General features: G+C 46.7%; 1 protein-coding gene across 13 annotated transcripts in view; it reads right to left on the bottom strand.

Annotated features, from left to right (window-relative positions):
* COL6A3 (collagen type VI alpha 3 chain) overlaps nt 1-19,181 on the bottom strand; it is a 58,682-nt gene that overhangs the window by 18,157 nt on the left and 21,344 nt on the right. For 8 of the 13 annotated variants that reach the window (XM_048309331.1, XM_048309329.1, XM_048309330.1 and 5 more), the window contains 18 exons: nt 18,200-18,799; nt 16,392-16,958; nt 13,094-13,714; nt 11,397-11,996; nt 10,220-10,822; nt 9,223-9,825; nt 7,215-7,561; nt 6,670-6,748; nt 6,174-6,319; nt 4,868-4,960; nt 4,417-4,470; nt 3,417-3,488; nt 2,482-2,508; nt 2,313-2,357; nt 2,153-2,206; nt 1,925-1,987; nt 1,481-1,546; nt 733-786 (listed from right to left, as the gene is read on the bottom strand). In XM_048309331.1, the coding sequence (XP_048165288.1) occupies nt 733-786; nt 1,481-1,546; nt 1,925-1,987; nt 2,153-2,206; nt 2,313-2,357; nt 2,482-2,508; nt 3,417-3,488; nt 4,417-4,470; nt 4,868-4,960; nt 6,174-6,319; nt 6,670-6,748; nt 7,215-7,561; nt 9,223-9,825; nt 10,220-10,822; nt 11,397-11,996; nt 13,094-13,714; nt 16,392-16,958; nt 18,200-18,799 (4,694 nt within the window). The remainder of the gene's footprint in view (nt 1-732; nt 787-1,480; nt 1,547-1,924; nt 1,988-2,152; nt 2,207-2,312; nt 2,358-2,481; nt 2,509-3,416; nt 3,489-4,416; nt 4,471-4,867; nt 4,961-6,173; nt 6,320-6,669; nt 6,749-7,214; nt 7,562-9,222; nt 9,826-10,219; nt 10,823-11,396; nt 11,997-13,093; nt 13,715-16,391; nt 16,959-18,199; nt 18,800-19,181) is intronic. The other 5 variants (XM_048309333.1, XM_048309337.1, XM_048309339.1 and 2 more) reach the window with 3 other exon arrangements.

The following is a 19,181-nucleotide window of genomic DNA, read 5'->3' on the forward strand; positions in this document are numbered from 1 at the left end:
TACCCTAACATGTAAGCACACCTTTCCCTATTGCTTTTAGATCCATGTATCAATCCTTCTCATAGTCCAAAATTACATTTGGATGGTTTAAACTACTAGGGGGAAAGGGAGAGGGAAATCCACATGGCCCTCTCTTTTAAATCAGACTTAGGCAAGTTTTCTTCCTCCTCACATCCCCCATGTAGGTGAGCTGCTCTCTCATGTATGCCAGGAGTATGTCACCATCCCTGGGATAGGAAGGCCATGCATCAGGGAACACATCCAGACATCCCAACTCCAGTTTGGTTTTTGCCTTTCCAAAACCAGCAGCCAAATGCAGATGCACATCATGGAATCACAGACTGGTTTGGGTTGGAAGGAACCTTCAAGACCATCTAATTCCAAACTCCTGCCATGGGCAAGGACACCTTCAAGGACATCTTCCACTAGACCAGGTTGTTCCAAGCACCATCCAGCCTGGCCTTATATATGAATCAGGTGTAACTCCACTGATTCAAGCACTGAGTTATTTGCGTGGGAATAAATTTGACTTTTAAGTCTCTACTACAAGTCAGGAAGCCATGAGGCATTTTCGTTCTGAGATTTTTTTTCTTTTTTTGGAGTGGCTTGTTGGGTTTTGAGGTTGAATTCCTGATGTTTGTGGAAAAAAAAAAAACACATGGAAAGGAAGGAGGGGAAAAGTTACTGTCAATCTAAGCTTGGGCCTTGCTGGCTGGAGGTCTGGCAACTCACCTTCCTCCCGACTCCACCATCTTGGCCCTCCAGCCCTGCAGGTCCTGGATCTCCCTAAGGGAAAAACAAAACTCAGGTGAGAGCCCTGAGATGAGGAGGCAGTGGGAAAACAGATTCAGTTCTCAAAAAATGGCTCTTTTCATGCTTTCACACAAATTCATAGATCTGCTTCGGTGGAAATCCTTCTAACAACTCACAGAGACTTTCCACCAAGTTTCTGAGCCAGCACAAGTCAACATTCCTAATCTTTGGGGAATGCCTTCTGACAGTTTAGGATGCACTTTTTTGTTGTGAACTGATATGAAAACAGATGGGTTTTGAAATTTTGTCAGGAGTGTGTGGGGTTGTCTTTTTTTCTTGCCAAGGTTTCAGGTGAATAGGAGGTTCAGATTTGGTATAATCTAATCAGTTCTCTGCTTTTGTATGTGACCCGTGAGAACATACGAAGGCAATTTCCAAGTACGAAGTTATTTTCAGAGGCAATATCCCAAAAGCCATTGTAAAATAATAATAAATATTTTTTTAACAGTGCTTTTTACACAAAACATCTTCTAAAGTGACATCTTCCCAGAGAAAGTTTTGGTTGCAAACCAACAACATTTTCTAGTGGAAAAAAATATTCCATCTGACAAGGCACAATGAGTTTAAGAAACTTGTATCTTTTTGGCAGCATCCTTTTTTCTCCCTTTCTCTGTCCCATTCTGTTGTAAAAACCAAAAAACAACACAAGACAACAAAGAAATGTTACCATTGGTCCAATTTCACCCTTTTGTCCTCTGGAGCCCCGTTGAGTATTATCAGCTCCTGAATCTCCCTGAAAGCAACAGAGCAATGAGAAACATCTGTGTAAGTGGGACATGAAAATCAAATCTCATAAACTACTCTGCTAGAGCTGAGAACCAACTTTTCTTTTTTTCCTCTTTTGACTGAATTAGATGAAGTGTTGCTGCTGTTTTCAGACAGACACAGCTTTTCAACTGAGAAATAATACTGAAGAAGACAAGGAAGGGGAATTTTAACATGGTGAAACAGTGGTTGATATGGTACCTGCATGTCACCTCCAAGTCCTTGCTCTGTCATGGGACCTGCCACTGTCAAGCAGCATTTAATAGGCCAGAGCCACTCTCTGTGATGACCCCAGGATCAGTGGAAAGTGGGTAGAAAATCAAGAAGATGCCTTAGCAGTACTTACCGGATCTCCACGGAGCCCACGGTCACCTCGTTCTCCTCGTTCACCCTTAACTCCCTTATCTCCCTGTGGGAAGAGATGGAGAGTTAGGAAGAGCAGCCCTTGTCTGTCAAAAGCATCTCTGCCCAGCCCTCAGCCCTGAGGAGAGCACGATGGCTTTCCACCCTCCCCTGGTTCAAATCCACCTCTGCCCCATCATTTAGCACCACTGTAAAAGAGATTAAAACCTACCCTCCTGCCAGAATATCCCTTCTCTCCAGAAGAGCCGGGCAACCCCTTGTCTCCCTAAAGAAAGAAAAGTATTTTAGAATATTTGCCACTTCCAGGGTGCTTTTTAGGTACTTCACTGAAGCATCGAGTTATTAAGAGAAAAGCAATTAAAACGACTGACCTCTTCTCCATCAATGCCATCCAGACCCATTTCTCCCAGTTCACCCTGTGGAAGGAAGGCAAGGGACAAATGCTCACTAAGAGGAAGGGAGAAGGGGGGGGGGGGGGGGCAATATTGATCTGCCACACAGTCATGCTCACTGCTGTGGCATGAGGGAATAGCTCCATACCTTCTCTCCTGGGAATCCCCGAGAACCCTAAGGAGATAGAAAAGGGAGTTACTCCACTTTAGTCCAGCTCACTGCCTTGAGAAGAAGTGGAGAAGGAGGGCTGGGCTTGGTGGCAGACCCAGAGCCACAACCAGGGCAGAACTTCCCCTGATTTCCCTTACGCTGGTGTTTGTCTTCAGCTGCCTCCCCAACACTTGTACCAAGATAAAATATGTGGGGCATGGGGGTTAATTCAGCAGATCCAATAAAATATCTCACTCCTTAGCCACAACTCTTTCTCCACTGACTTTTGTTTCTCCCTGCACCCATTTTTATGTTAATCCAGAGTCAGTCCCAGTGCCTTTATCCAAGGCTGAGCAGATTTTTAACGAGACTCAGTATCTCAGCTGCAACTAATGGGCTTGGTTCATGCATTTCTCTTCTGCCTGCCAGAGAATCATGTGGTCAGAGCAAATGGTAGGAAACATCCCCTTAATTTCACTATTTCCCATAAATATTATGTGTTTCACCACCTTTTCTGGCTTGGGGTGCAGCTGCTGTCCTGGCCCATTAGCTCAAGGTTCCTCTTTAAAGCCACAGCCATGGCTCACTTGTCTCCCTCTTCCCCAACAGCAGAGTTCCACCCACTCACTGTCCCGGCCCTGTGCCAAAAAATGCATATCCATCTCTTCCCAAATCCTTTCCCCAGAGCCAGACTGCAGAAGACAGATCAGCCTTGGTTTGAGCCTGGGTCTCTGGGCTGCCTTTTTGCTCTTCATAGCAACACTAAAGCACCAACATCCTCTGAAAGCCCTGGTGCTTGGCCAGGTGGACACAACCACTCAAGGGCATGTGGCAGAGGTTGTGTGACCTCCTAAACCAGCAGGAGTTGCCTTTGGGGGACTCCCACCCACTGGGCTCTGGGTCTGCTCTGTGCAGGCTTGTTCCACATGTACCTTTGTTCCTCTGTGCCCGGGGCATCCCTGGAAACCTTGCGTCCCATTCATACCCGGTGGTCCACGCTCACCCTGGTGCATGGGGGGGAAAGAAACAACAATCAGTGTTTGCCTGCTAAGCCTATTTCTGTGGCTAACTGCCACAGGAGGTGGCTTGGAGGCACAGGAGCAGCAGGTTTTGCCTGGCCACCCCACCTTCTCTTGCCCACCACCTTTCTCATGTAGAGACCAACTGCATGCGTTCATTGTCAAGAGAGAAACATCTTTCTCAGTCCCTCAGCTGTGAAAGAGCTTTGTGAATCTTCTCTTTCAAAATTAAAATGACAAGACAAAGCCCTCAGAGCTCTGCACAGATGGCTAATCCCACCCTGACCTTCAAGCCCCGGGAAAACATTGCCTGGCATGCAGTCTCACAGCAGCCTTTGGCCCCTTCCTGTGCTGTTGGAAAAGCCATGAGCACCGTCAGCCCCTTGGCCTTAGCCTCGCCCCTTGGGAGTGATGCATGGAGGGATGTTTATTCCAGGGCTGACGTGGGATTCACGCAGAGTTTGGATAAAAAGTGTTAGTAGGAATTCATGGGATTCACGTTGTCTGCCATGTGATGGATAGGAACATCACTCTTGGTTTCAGTTTTGGACTAACTCAAATCTTTCAGCTGCAGGTGGTATGGATAACTTTGGCATAGGCTGCAGCTTTGATGAAGCTGAGGATTTTATTTGCCTTGGGGAACAGCACAGACATGGGTCACATCAAATAATGGGAGTTATTCCCCCCATCATCCTTCTCCAACTCTCAAGAAGCTCCTTACTGACTTTCTCTCAGAGCAGCTGGGACCAGCAACTCAGCCTGTCAGGTGTGGGAAACTCAGAGTTCTGCTGTCTCTTCTAACCCACATCCACATTCCCAGCAGAAAAAAGTTCAGAGGCTTTTCATTTAGTGGAAAAGCCTCCAAACACTTCACTATGGTGACGTCCCCATTTGAACAGGGGCAGTCACTCACTGGTCCTCCTTCATCACCAGGGTAGCCTCCGTAGCCAAGATCTCCTGTGACACCCTAGAAGACAACAAAGAAAATTCTGTATTTCCTTCGTAGTTCTGTGACTGATATTCAAGGTTTCCCTAGATAAGCACAAAGCAGCTGCTTGGTCATCCGTGTTAATGAGAGATATAATCTCCTTTTGATGTCCCTAAATTGTTTCCCAGGAGGCTTCACCCCTGTCCTTCCAGCCACTTATCCCTCCCCTCTTGATGTTTGGCAGTGCTAAGGCTGTGGGGAAAGGGGAAAAGAGCAGCCCTCAATTGCTCTGTGTGTCCCAGGGTCAGTTTTCAAATGGGGGGAGTAAGTGGAGATGATCTCCTCATTAACATCACCCACTGCAGCTACTCGACCTGCACGTCACCACCAGGTTCCCATGCACAGGGACCCTTCATCCCCAGTTGAAGTGACCTACCTTTGGTCCTATAGGGCCTGGCACACCTCTGTCCCCTCTCTGTCCTGAGCACTTGCAGGGCACCTTGCAGCACGTCCTCTCTGCGATGTTGTCCTGCAGGGAAAATGGGAAACAAAAGTGTTAGAAAGCTGCCAGAGCCCCAACACCTGATTTTGGACATCAGAGGGAAGGGTTTAAACAGAAACTGCATGGGGCAGAATTCGTAGAGTGCATTTAGTAGGACATCAGTCCCCAGAGGAGTGCCTGTCACTGAAGAGAGAAATATCTCTAAAGAAACAAATCCAGGCTGTGGAGCAAGCCATGAGAAAATCACTGCAGTGAGCAGCTCACCAGCAACCCACAGGCTGAGAATGATGCTCAAGCACACAGTAAAGGAGGAAAAAAAAATGTTAAAAGAATGATACGGACTCAGAGAAATCACAGCTTGGTTTTACATCATCCAACAGAAAGAAGAGAAAAAAAAATCACTTTCTTTGCCAAGTACATTGCTGGCTGCAAACATTTCCAGCCAGCTTTGCGCATTTACATTTTGGAAGGATTTTCCTAGGCTGAATTACTTGGGGAGGGGCTGAGGACGAACTCTGATCCCAAAACCTAAGGCTCACTTGCAAGTGGCTACACTTTGATTTGCAAAGAAGGGCCCAGCAAGGTTACCACAGGGACCAGTGGTTAAGCCCAATCTTAATAAATCTACTGGAAAAGGAGCTCAATCGTGCTGGTAGCAGCTGAGAAGTTGGGGGGAACTGGACATACTGAGGTTGACAGCAAATTGACTCAACACTCGAGAGGGACTAAGCATTGGGAAAGAAGTAAATCTATGAAGAAGAAAGAATCATGGAATGGGTTGGGTTGGAAGGGACTTTAAAGGGTAACTCCGTCTGTTAAAAGCATGTCTAAAATACAGTGTATGAGATCAGGGAAAGAAACCTCGAAAGCAGTGCTTCTACAAGAGGTTTAGCACTGACCAGGCACGACAGGGCATTACTGTAAGGTTAAAAAAACCAACAGTGTAAACACAGGCAGAAGGCGGGTTTTTGGCACCGCAGCTTTTGATGGCATCTTATCCCACCCCATTTGACCTAATGCCTTGGCTGGAGTAGGGTTTCTTCAGGAGTGGGATGAGACCACGATCTGCTCTGAACTTTATTTGCTGTGGCATCTGTGAAAAGAGCTGACGTGAGGCAGGGAGGGGAGAGGAGCAGAGCCAAGAGGGTGTAATCCAGCCACGGCTCAGCCCTGCAGGAGATCCAGCCATGGGCTTTCCTCCAGCATTACAAGGCAGCACTGCCTGTGCCAAGTTACTTACAAGCTGCTCTGCCAGCTCAAAATCCAAGTCCAGCAGATTAACTCTGAGTGGTCTGTTGTAGGTGAACCCACGGCCAAACTCCAGCTGCATCAGTCTGTCAAAGTTGGTCACTCGGTCCAGCCCGACAAAGATGAGAGCGTTGACTCCTGGCAGGGAGAAGCAGAAGGGGGTTTGTGATGGGGAGAGGTGCTCTGGAGGGCCTGCACACCCTCCTCTGTGATGACACATTGTTATCCACATCTTTGATTGCAAATAGAGCCTTTTCAATAGAGAACAAGCATCTTCAGAGACATCCAGTGCTAGTTGCCCACACGCTTAGGTGGCAGCAGGCAGCTAAACGCCACAGGAAGGCAGTGAAAAACAGCAAGTGCATGTAGAACTCACAAAATCCTTATCCTTTACTATCAAAAACAGATGGATTTAGGAGAAATGGTGGCAAAATGGGCTACATGTTAACATGGACTATAATCACTGCCTGGAAGAGCAAAAAAATTACCTTCTGAGTGTAAAGTAGATGAAGCAGCCTCCAGCTGATTTATCGGCTCATCTACACCATCAGTAAAATGGATTATGACCTGGGAGAGAAACAAATTTCTGTCAGGACCCAGAATATTTCAGGTATGAAACACAATCAGTGTGCAACCTGAAGGGCCTTTTTCCAATGCTTCATCTGAGAGGAGGTGAGGGAACTTTACACTTTTTCCAGACCATGAAGCTCTGCATTCCTGTGCCAGGTTCCTGTACCTTGTTTCATGCAGGTGTTACGTAGGAAATACCTGGAGAGCAATAACTTGCAGCTAAGCAGTGATTGTGAGAACTGGCTGCAGTGATGCTCATCAATTGTCAGGACAGGACCTTGACAATGCAGGGAGAGTGCAGCAAACAAGTAGGGCTTAAATGACTAAATTTATGGTGAATATATTCAATTAATTTAATTTTTTTTTTAATTATTGTGAATTTAGAGTTTCTTTACCAACTAAAGTACTTTAAAAATCAGCTTTGCTGGCCAACACCACCGCAGAGGCCTTGGCCTTGACTCACCTTGGTGCTGCCAGAGGGCGAGGATCGGAATTTGCTCAGGTAGGACCTCAGTGTATCTGCCCCGAGGTAATAGGGCCCGCGGGTCCGCATGTCCAGGAACCTCTCCAAGAGCTCGGGACGGTACTCGGAGAAGTCCAGCCCCTCCACAGGTCCCCCCTGGGCCTGGGCCATGATGGCCACTCTGACATTGGGTGCCTGGTTGCCAGTGCAGCTGATCTTCTGCATCTGCATTAGCCTGTTCAGCACAGACTCCACTCTCGACTCCAGACCTCGCTGGGAGCTGAATATGCTTTGACCAGGCCCAACATCACTGACATCGAAGCCAATTATCACGTCTAAGTCACAATCTGAGTGGGGAATGAAGAAAGAGAGAAGAGCCTCATGGAGCAATGTGATTTTTTGAGTAATGGCTTTTCTAATTACTCTTTCAGTCGTTAGTGAAGACACTGCATCAAGAGCTGACACCACTTGCTGCACAAGTGTCCTCTGTTTCCTTCCACCATAGCAGTGATAACCTTGGAAAACCTGCATTTTATTAATTTTATTTTTTTAATTTTAGCATTGGAAGGAGCTGCCTAAATCAAGTCCAAGAGAAATTTACACTTTCGTCAGGCAGCTAAGACTGCTCCTCTCTCTCCAGCACATGGAAACCTGTCAGTACTTGCACAGTCTTCACCTTCTGCCTGTGCTTGAAGTGACACCCACAGAATCACAGGGAGGTGTTTGAATTCTGTTTGATATTAGCCACACTGCTTGGTTAATATCTTAACCACACTTGGGATAAGTTAATACCACCAGCAGTGGTTTGCTTTTCCTAGCACTCAGTTCTTCTTTTCAGCTGGAGCTGCTGTTCAGCTCAGGACTGTTGTGCCTCTCCTTCTGCTTCTCCAGAGGTTCAGGAGATGCCTCTGCTCTAAGTCAGAGGGCTGAGCCATGGTCAGTCGTGCTGGGAGTAGGACTGGCTGTAATGTAGTAAGCAAAACCATCTGCTGGGAGTCTGATCCGACAGCAATACCAGCTCACTTACTCACCACAATTCCCCAGCTTGGCTTCTGAAGTAGCCAAATCATGGGATTCCTTCTTAAGGAAATTTTATCTTAAACTACAACCACTCGTGCCCTGGTTTTTCCTCATATACCTGTCATGAGATCAGGTGGGCATCCTGGATGATCTGGCAAGGGAAATTCTGTTTTCCCCCTCCAGTGTGTAAAGGGATTACAAGAGAGCGGACATAGGCTTTGTTCAAGGGCCTGGAGTGACAGCAGGAGGAATGGCTTCCCACTGCCAGAGAGCAGGGTTGGATGGGATATTGGGAAGAAATTCTTCCCTGTGAGGGTGGGGAGGCCCTGGCACAGGGTGCCCAGAGAAACTGTGACTGCCCCATCCCTGGAGGTGTTCCAGGCCAGGTTGGACTGGGCTTGGAGCAATCTGGTCTAGTGGAAGGTGTTTCATGGCAGGGAGGTTGGAATGAGATGATCTTTGGGGTCTCTTCCTACTCAAACTATTCTAGAATTCTGTGATTCTATGGTTTCCAGCACACCATGGCATGCTTGAATGGCCAAAAATTCCAACTGGCTTGTAATAGACACAGGGAGGGGAAAAAAGGGCCATCACTTCTCATTTTGGCACTAAAGAAGTTGGTCTGTCAAGATGATACTGGTATCATCTCCCTGTGAGAAAGTCCAAAGTGGGATTTAGTTCAAAGGCTAAATGCAGTGTAGGAGGCTGGTGATTTACTGCCTGGCTGTCACATCTGAAATGAATTCCACCATGGAACATCACCTCTGTGGTGATGTTACACCAGTCGTTCACACGCTGAAGGCCATGGACTGGCAGCTCTTGTACCAAAAGTTTGCAGCCCTCATCAGACTCCTGGAGGAGGAATGAGCCCATGCTGCACCTCAGGCTATAGGCAAAGCACAACGATAGGGCAGACAAGTCCATCAAACACGCTGGATATTAAAAGCCACCCTTGAGAACGAGCATGTTATGAACGAATTGTCCTTACCTCTTGTCACATCTGTTGTTCCTGGGCACAATCTCTCCTCCATGGCAGCTTCCAGCGTGACCAGGACCTGCTCATTCAGCTCTGACAGCTCCTGGGCTGTGGATACTCTGAAACTCATGGCGCTCTCACTGGCCACCTGGCTGACTTCCTTCAGGTCGATGTTTCTCACACCGACTGCGAACACCTTGACGCCTTTCTGCGTGATTTCCAAGGAGGCCCTTGGCGCATCATCCGTAGACTTCCCACCTGTGACGATGAAGGCGATCTGGGGCACCCTCTGGTCAATCCGGCTGCCGGCCTCCTTCACAAAGTGTCTCTCCTGGATGTGCTTGATGGCCGCACCGGTGTTCGCCACCCGCCCGCCTTTGTAGATGACTTTGCTGATAGCATCTAAAATCTGAGCTTTGGTGGAGTGGTCCTTGAGGAAAAACTCATCGGTGACATCTGAGTTGTACTGGGCCAGTCCTACCTGGATAGAGTCGCCATCCCTGTAAATGGCATCCACCACAGAGTAGACAAACTGGAGAACTTCTTGGAAGTTATCTCTCCCCAGATTGATGGAGCCATCCAGCAAAAACACAATATCAGCCTGCTTTTTACCTACTGAACAGATTACAAAGAAAACACAGTTGTTAGTAATTGTTTGCAGCATCTATAACATGTAAGCTGCTCAGGGCTTTGTGAAGTAGCACTTTGCAAAAGAAATTTCTCTCTCCTTTCTACCATTTCAGTTTCATTGACCTTTGGCAGGATTTTACATCCATACAAGAATATTTTTGTGTAACGCTTCACACAGCATTACTTTTGATAGGCACCCTCATCTCCTTTCAAATTTAATTATATTTTTTTCCTAACTCAACAACTTCAAGGAGTTCTTTTAATCAATGCAACCAAAGGTTTGGGAATCAAAAGGTGTTATTATGGAATCATTTTCACTTTATACAAATACCATCTATGCTCTGCTCAGAAAAGTCTTCAGGATGAATAGCAGCCTTACCAGGTAGGAATGGTCCAGGTGAGTCTGTTGTAGGTATCGGGAGCTCATCAAGAATATTCTGCACCCTCTGTTCTAAGGTCGAGAGTCCTGTGAAGTCCTGTACCACAAGCACGCGCCCAGGATCGTTGGTAATGATCTGCAGCTGGTCCCTGTCCACATTCCTGGCTCCAACACCCAGAGGTTTGATGTTTGTGGAAGTGATCACTCTGGCAGGTCTGTTTACATCATCCTGGGACCGGTCTCCAAGGATGACGACCAGGTGCTGGGGCACTCCATCTTCTATCCTGCTCCCCGCAGACTTGATGAAGTAGTTCTTCACCACGAAGTCCAGGGCTTTGCCAGCATTCAGGGGTGACCCACCTCTAAGCCTCAAGCGGCGGATGGCTTCCAGGACAGCGTTTTTGGACTTGTGGGTCTTCAGGTAGAACTCAGGGAAGACACCATTGCTAAACTGAACCACCCCAATACGCACTTTGTTTGGCCCCACTTCCAGCTGCTGGACAATTCTGCTGATGAAATCCCGAATATGAGCAAGCCCATCCGGCCTGACACTGTCAGAGCTGTCAATGAGGAAGACTATGTCCTTTTCATCTCCAGAAACATCTGTGGGGAAGCGAGAAGAGGAAATTATTGGTGTGCCAAGCCTTTGCTTGAGCTTTGCTGGAGGATTTCTGTGCTGCTTTCGTGTGAGGTAAAACCACGTGGCATATTTTGGCAAACTTTAGGAATGGTGCTTTGGGGAGCCTCTCCAAAAGGGCTTGTGTGCAAGTGGGAATGTGTGTCTGTCTAGTGCTTGAAGTATGCATTACTCAGAACCTTATCTGTTTCATTCATTAATACTCTTATCTGGATTTGTCACTGTTTCCAGCTTTATTTTGCCCCAGATTTATGCCTGTTTCCTAGAAAGCTGCTGAGTGGGAATAGGCAATTTTATACATTGTGTATTTGAATTGAAATTGACCCAAACAGGTGTCATATTTAGGTACTTGACTTGAAAATCTTAAGTTATAATGTATTTAGGTACTTGGGTAGAATTGCCACCTATCTAAAGGTTTCCTTCCAAAATTGTACAAGTGCTACAGCTTTGGTTTTAACTAAGGAAAACCTTGACTTAAAGAGAAGGTCTTTTTGGGCAACATTTGCTTGAGTAGCAACCCAGAGAGAGCCAGTGCCTTACCTATGGGAGGTTGCACATCTCCCAGCAGCCGCCTGATTTGGTCCACAGTCAGGGTTTCAATTGGAGTCAGCAGCTTCTGCTCGAGGCTGGGCAGCTCCTGGAAGCTGGAGACTTGGAATATATATTCAGGACTAAGGGAAATCTGTATCATCTCATCAGTATCCACATTCTTTGCTATCATCATAGGTGCCACCCCCACTTGCTTGACTTGGAGGGATGGATATTCAAAGTCATCATCGGACCTGCGGGAGGAGAGGATGACCAAGAACTGCGGGACGCCCTCCTCTATGCGGCTCCCGGAGGGCCGGGTGAAGATGGTCTTGGCCACAAACTCCAGGGCCTCCCCCACGTTCACCAGCTGGCCGCCCTTGGACCGCAGCTGCCTCACGGCATTCTGCACCTCGTCCTTGGTGGAGTGGGTGTTGAGCAGGAACTCCACATGGGGGTGCTCACTGAACTGGACCACCGAAATCCTGGTGGTGTCGATGCCCACGTCCAGGTTGTTCACGATCCTCCCGATGAGGTCACGGATGAGGTAGAACTCCTGGGCGGCGTAGCGGGAGCCATCAACCAGGAACACGATGTCCCTCTTCACACCCGCTGCAGGAGGGAAGGCAGTGGTCAGAAGAAGCACCAGGAATTACTTATGGAGAGCAGCTAAGCTCATCATCTACGTCACTGACCCATGCCCCTAGCCATGGGGAGGGTACTCCTTGTCTCTCTGCCTGGGATAACTCCTGGGAGCCCCAGCAGGGAGCTCTGGGTTCAACCCAGAGACATGACCAGTATGAGAGGCACATCCTAGGGGGTGCAAGAACAGCAACTTCCAGAGCAAAGGAAGTGAGAGGGAGCAAGGGGACACCTGGAATCTCCACTCAAGAAAGCACAACCTGGTGATAGTCCTTACTCAGGGCAGGTTGCTTTACATTCAGAACCACCCCTCTTTCTTTGGCTTTGCCCTCTAGGAAAGATTCTATCCTATTATTCTCTCAGCTTCTGCCTTTCCAGGATGACTTTTTGATTCCTAATAAAGTGTTTTCTGCAGTGATAATTCAGGTCAGAGCCTGAATTATCGCAGAATTTCACACTGATAAATGGGGATGGAGGAAAGTGGTCTGGCTTAGAAGTGAAGGAACAGAGTAGGACATTTAATTTCTAAAGGACTGATCCGGGGTGGATGCTCTTCATCCCAGGCATACGCTGGCTGGATTTCATTCCAAGGGAGGCCAGAAATGTAAGATCTGATCCTTCTCCTGATGCCTGCTTCAAATTTCCCTTTCCCCAGTGAATGAGGGTGGCAGAACTAGGAAAAATCAGCATGTCTTACATTTAGCAGAAAGCTGACCTTGATTATTAGCGGTGTGAAGGTGTCCCTGTAGCATCTAAGTGACACAATTTCCATTCCAGAAGGAACAGCATGGACTTAAAATCCATCCACTTAAAATAAGATTAAGGCATAGCATTCACTTCGTGGGTCTTCCATGTGGATGGACCACCTTGAGGGGCTGGGCTTAAAGGTGGCTCAGCTTAATTGCACAGCTCCTACCAACCCTGACTGCACCAACAAGGAGACCAAGACAGACTTGTAGCCTTAGCCGTGACCATCTTTGCTTTTCTCAGTTTGTGTTGCAGCCATGATGTTACTACACATCATGTTTTGCCACTGGCTCTCAGTGCAGACACAAACATCTTCTCACCTGGGCTGGGTGATGTAAAAACCAGGTCAGGGGCAAGAGACTCTATCTCTTGCTTGGTCAGCCGGATGACTCTGTTGGAGACGACCTGCTGCACCGAATCCAGCTGGCTGAAGTCGGGCACAGAGATAGCAAAATCTGGGAGGAAGGAAATGGTCTGCAGCTCTGTGAGGTCGGCATTTCCGATCCCAATGCCGAAGGGCACCGTGCCACTCGTCTTCAGGACCACTGAGGGCCTCCTGACATCGTCCTGGGACCGGTCAGCAGTCAGCAGGATCAGGAACTGCGGGACGCCCTCCGCTATCCTGCTGCCACTTGACACTGTGAATACATTCTTGATGAGATAGTCGAGGGCTGCCCCAGTGTTCAGAGGAGACCCTCCCATGAGCTTCAGCTGCTGGATGGCGCTGATGAGATCTGCTTTGTCCTCGTGGGTGTCGAGCAAGAACTCAGGCTGTATGGTGTTGCTGTACTGTGCGACAGCCACACGCACCCTGTCACGGCCAATGTCCAGGCTCTCGACAACTCTTTGGACAAACGTCTTCAGGAGAGGGAAACCTCTTCTGACACCATCCGAGCCATCGATCAGAAACACCACATCCTTCTTCTCACCTCTCTCAACTACTGTTTGAGACAAGTAAGGGAAGGGGGGGAAAAGTGAGATTCTCTTTTGCAGTGACTAATAGTCTCCTCATACATTGAACCGAAGGAGTACAAAGCTCAGAGAGGGGAAAGCGAGGTGTCAGGAAAGGTGGTTCAGTTCCTTTGCCATCGGATGCAATCCCTGGTGAGGAGGCAGATGGGTGGAAGTCGGTGGAAACCGGAGTGCAGCGCATTCCATGCCTTACCCACCGAGTCATAGAATCATAGACCCATAGGAAATAGGGTGCCAAGGGACTTCTGGGTGCCATCTCTACCTGAGGCTGGGAGAAGCCAACAGCTGGGAGAAGCCAACAGGGAAGCTGACGTGTGGCTTTGCAGTATGCAACTGGAGTCTGGGATCTTTTGTTCCCAGGAAACAATGAGTTTCTGGATGAAATAGCGTACAGGGAGTGCTCACAGGGAAGCAGTGAAAAGAGGGAGAGAAAGCTTTTCTGACTCATCAGTGAACTTACGAATAAATACTTCTGGAAAGAAATTAGGAAGTTGCAGAAAAGGACATCTAGCTGAAAATGCTGAAATGCTCTTCTAAAATGCCAGATACTGATCTTTGGGTTTTTTTCTGTACTATCTTCAGGCAGGAAAAAACATGCTAATTGTGACCAAACTATTCTTCTTTAAAAAAAAATCTAACAAAAAACCACAAAGAAACAAACAAAAAACCTCAAAATCAAGACCGTGAAGTGTCAAAGATCAGAGAACTTTGACATGTTATGCTACTGACCAACAGAATTGCAAAGCTTTGGCTTGGCCAAGCAGAAAACATCACTGCCTCTCAAAAACAGCAACTGCTGGATGACATCCCAAAAAGTGCTGTTGGCTTGTTTAGAGTGAGGTCTAGGGGGACAAACAGGAGCATGATCCACCCCTCTGAAGAAAGTATTAATTATCTACTTATGAATGCTTAGCCATGTAAAGAGTTAGCAAATTGAATTCTAAATGCAGGCTTCAGATCAAATTTATTTCTTAAGAGGATTGTTGGAAACCTGGTGGGTTGCTGCATAGGACAGGAATATTAATGGAGGTGGGAAGAGGGAGCAGACATTGCCTGGTGTATCCCAGTTTCATACCTCCTCTAATTTTCAGGAACAAGGGAAAAGTCCTATTAATTAATTAAGTGCCTGGGTAGCAGATAAAGAAGAAAACAATATGGGTGCTCTTGTGGAGTGGCTCTCTTTTAGCCAAGAATACTAGGAAAACTGGGTGGATGCAGCTATCCGTGAGGAAATAGCACAATTACTAATAATCCTTGGTGGTCAAAGGGATTCCAAGTGGTCTGGGCAAGACAGAAATGGTTTTAAAAGAGAGGATGGAATTCAAGAACACTAATTGCACAAGTCTTGATTGAGACAGAAGCTGCACAAATATGGGAGGGGTCATGAATCTGCATGGAAAAGATGGGGTAAGAGATGACAGGGGATGCCGTTGTCATGCTCTGGTCATTTGGGCAGGCTGATGTTGGAGAGTCAAGGGTGAAAATGAAGAAGAAAACCTACACGACCTACAAGGAAGGACTGAATGAGCTGAGTACACAGCTGGTGACGGGAGGACTGAGACCAGACCTACATGTCAAGCCTAAAATAGACAAAAGGCTGCCACACCAAATTCAGGAGCAAGCTGACATCTTGTGTTCGTCTCAGGTTGAAGGAGATGTAAAAGGCTTGGACTGTGACTAGGGAGACAGAAGTGTAACATGAAGGGAAAGCAATGAACGGATTGGTTGTGGAATCTGGGAAGTCTCCCCCAGAGGGTTTCCAGAACAGATTAGACCAATGTCATCTAGTTCTGGGCAAAAAGATCTTGTTGGGGACAAGGGCATGTAGCAGATGGCACCCTGAGAGTCTTTCCAGCCCTATTTTGTTTTTATGTTTCTATGATTCTAAGTCCATCTGCCCCTTTATGGAGAGATGATATGGATGTTATTACACTTTTCCTTGTTTCCACCTCCTGTTGGGAGTCAAGCTAATGCTCCAATTAGGGCTGCCTCAGGAAATCACACGGCTAGACATGAATAATTTCCAGTACTGCAGTGCGAATTTATTATTGTGGCCATGTGATTCTTTTGACGATTTTTAAAAAATTATTCTTCAATTAATCCGTCTCATCTACTGAGTTTGAATGGTAACTGAGTCAAGAGCATCTGATTTATTGGTGTGTATGTAGAAAATATAGAAACTGCCATTATATCCTGGAAGAGATAACAGAGGACGAGTGAATCCAGTGTGCTGGATTCCACTCCTTCAGAGAAGAGAAGATGGAAAGAGAAATTGAGACAAGCCAGTATTTGCTTCTTTTAGCCCTTGCCCAGCATTGCACATCAATTAATGCAACATCTCTAGGGCAACAACTCCCTGTTGGTTCAGGTTTGTCCCATGTTCTACACACTGGAAACAGCACCAGCTGCAGCTCTTGCAGCTCTTTGCTCTTTGAACAAAGGCATTTTCCCTACTTATCATTAAAATTTGGTTTGGAACTTAATGCTTTGCTGGATCAGAGTGTGAGCAGAGGAAACTCCAAGTACAACAGCAGTTTCTACATAATCATTTTAAACATCACCAGACCCAAGTGCTCCAGTTACCAATTGAGTGGGGCATGTAAGTCATGTCTTTCAGCCTCTTGGAAACCCCGAGGCTCCCTGTACCTGTTGGCTGAAGCTGGACTGTTCTCAACAGGTTGACTATGCTTGGCTGAAGCTCTGAAATCCGTTGGAGGGATTCAACATTCAGAAGGAACTGCGGGGCGTAAACAATCCTTTCCAGCTGTACGGGGTCGGCATTTTTGGCTTTGATACCAAAGGTTACAACTCCAGCTTGCTTCAGAACATCTGATGGCTCCTCCACATCGTCGGTTGATCTTCCAGCAACAAGGAGGACCAAAAACTGAGGAACCCCTTCTTCGATCCTGCTTCCAGCTTCCTTCACAAACAGCCTCCGTATAGCTTCATCAAGTGCAGCTCCAATGTTCAGTTGCTTCCCAGTTTTAATCTTCATCCTTTTCACTTTGACAAGCATGTCTTGCTTTGATGGGTATTCAGCAAAATCAAATTCAACTTGGATGGTGTCACTGAACTGAGCTACAGCAACTCGCGTGGCATCGGGACCCACATTCAGGTCAGAAATTACTTTGTGTACAAAATCCCGGACGGCAGGAAAGCTGCCCAAGAGGTTGGCTGAGCCATCAATCAGGAATAAAACATCTTTCTTGCTTTCTAGAATAAATTCACAAATGAAAAGAGGGGGGGAAAAAAAAGAAATGAAAGCATTTTTCTTCTTATATGTCATCCTAGAAAATTGTCTACAAATTAGCTGGGTTTCAATCTTTCAATATTCTCATTTACCAAAGTATTCAAAGTCTGCAGGATTATACAGCATCTGAGGAAGAAGGGGAAGCAAGGACATGCCTATCCTAAGACTCTACAAATTCACATCAGATCAATCATAATCAGAAATTGGCTGGTTCAGTGATGTTTAAGGTCTAGCAATATGTTGCCAATACAGGCATGAAGTAAAGCAGCAGTGGAGGGTTGGTTGGGTTTTTTTTCTATTTAAAGGCTCAGTAGGCAACAAATAGACAGTTCATGCACAGGTACACAAAGCATTTTCTGTGTCTTCTCCCACTTGCATCACAAGGAGCATCTAAATCCATAAAAGCCTTTCACCTCTTTCCATTTTATGCCCTTTTGATCTCATTGAATACCCAAGGCAAACCCAAGCCTCTTGTACCATTGTATTAATCTTAATGGTCTCCTTTCCATAGTAGCCCATCCTGGCAGTTCTTATGTCTTCATGGGCACATAGCCACAATAATGGAATTTGTGAGCAAATACCTGTTTAAAAAGCATTAAACTTGCCAACAGCTTTTGGGTTTAATATTGGAGGATAACTTCGAATTTCTGGAGTCAGATCCAGCCTCTCTGACAGCCTGATGACACCACTTTGACCAAGTGGTTCTGGGGATAGATTTGTCCACCTGTTCCTGGCTAGACCTCTGCTCCTCTGTGCTCTTTGGCATGACTTTAACCTTCCCACACCACTTCTTGTGGTCAAAATCTCACGCTCCCATTGCCTGATTTAGTGCACATGATGCATTTACAGGTTGTGGCCCTATTACGGGAACAGAAAGGGAACACTAGAGTCAGTGGCTGGTGGGCACAGACTCACTCAGGTCCTCCTTTGGTCCTGACCTACCAAAAGATTTAAAACTGTGCTTTTAAAGTGTGGTAGCCATGACTTGAACAAAATTAAGAGCTGCCAGTGTCAAGCCATGTATTCACAGAATCATAGAATGGTTTGGTTTGGAAGGGACCTTAAAGATCATCAAGTTAAGCACAGCCATAACCACTTGGATGACTCAGGGCTTGGACATATGTCAAGGTGTACATCAGAAACAAGAAATTCACTTAAACAAGATTAACTTCATGCAGTCAGCATGCAGGAAGGTAGGTATTACCTGTTGGGGCGAGTGGAACCTCTTCCACACCTCCACTAACATATGTTGTTATAGGCTTATTTAACTCCTGGGGTAAAGCTGCCAGAGCACTGAAATCATCCATAAAATACACCATTCTTGGATTAAAGGCAATCTGTTCAAGTTCTGCCTTATCCGCATTCCTAACGCCAACAGCAAAAGTCAGCACTCCGGCCCGAGCTAATTCATTGGAAACTTGGAGGAAGGGATCAGCAGAGCTCCCTGCCATCACCAGGACTAGGACCTGGGGCACTTGTTCATTTATTCTGCTCCCACCAGCCTCCGTGAAATGATTCGAGAGCACAAAGTTCAGTGCGGAGCCAGTGTTCAGCACTGACCCCCCCTTGGGCCTCAGCTGCCCCAAACGCTGGATTATGTCTGATTTGGTTTGGTAGGAGTACAGGGAGAACTCGGTTTTGGGAGTGTCGCTAAATTGCACTAAGCCAACTCGGATTTTGTCACTGCCGACATCAAGGTAGTTAACTAGGGTGGCAACAAAGTCCCGCACAAAGGGGAAGTTGGCATTTCCAACGTTGAGTGATCCATCCAAAAGAAAGATGATATCCCTTTTGGTTACTTGAACTGCAGTAGAGCACAGAAAACAACATGAGACATCACAGAAAACAAAAATGGAAACTCTTTTATCATGTGTGCATGCAGGATACGCCGTACACGCATGTGAACCGTGTTAGGGGGGAAAGAGGGAGAGAGAGAGAGGAGCAAGAGTGTGATCAGCACAGAAATAACAAGGACCTTGCTGGACATTACTGGATTGAGCAGGGAAGGGTTATCAACTCTTTTAAATGTCAGGCTCAACAGCTGCCTAAGGACACCTGCCTTCTTGAGCTCTGCACTTTAATGTCTGTTGTTACACACATCCACTTTGTGGGCTGTTGAAGGGGGAGAAATTTCTCACTTTTGGCAGTAAGCAGCCAGCTCTTGGTTTCTTTTTTTAAGGTTAAAT

Source organism: Corvus hawaiiensis, chromosome 7 (genome assembly GCF_020740725.1).
Source record: "Corvus hawaiiensis isolate bCorHaw1 chromosome 7, bCorHaw1.pri.cur, whole genome shotgun sequence".
Classification (NCBI taxonomy): Eukaryota; Metazoa; Chordata; class Aves; order Passeriformes; family Corvidae; genus Corvus; species Corvus hawaiiensis.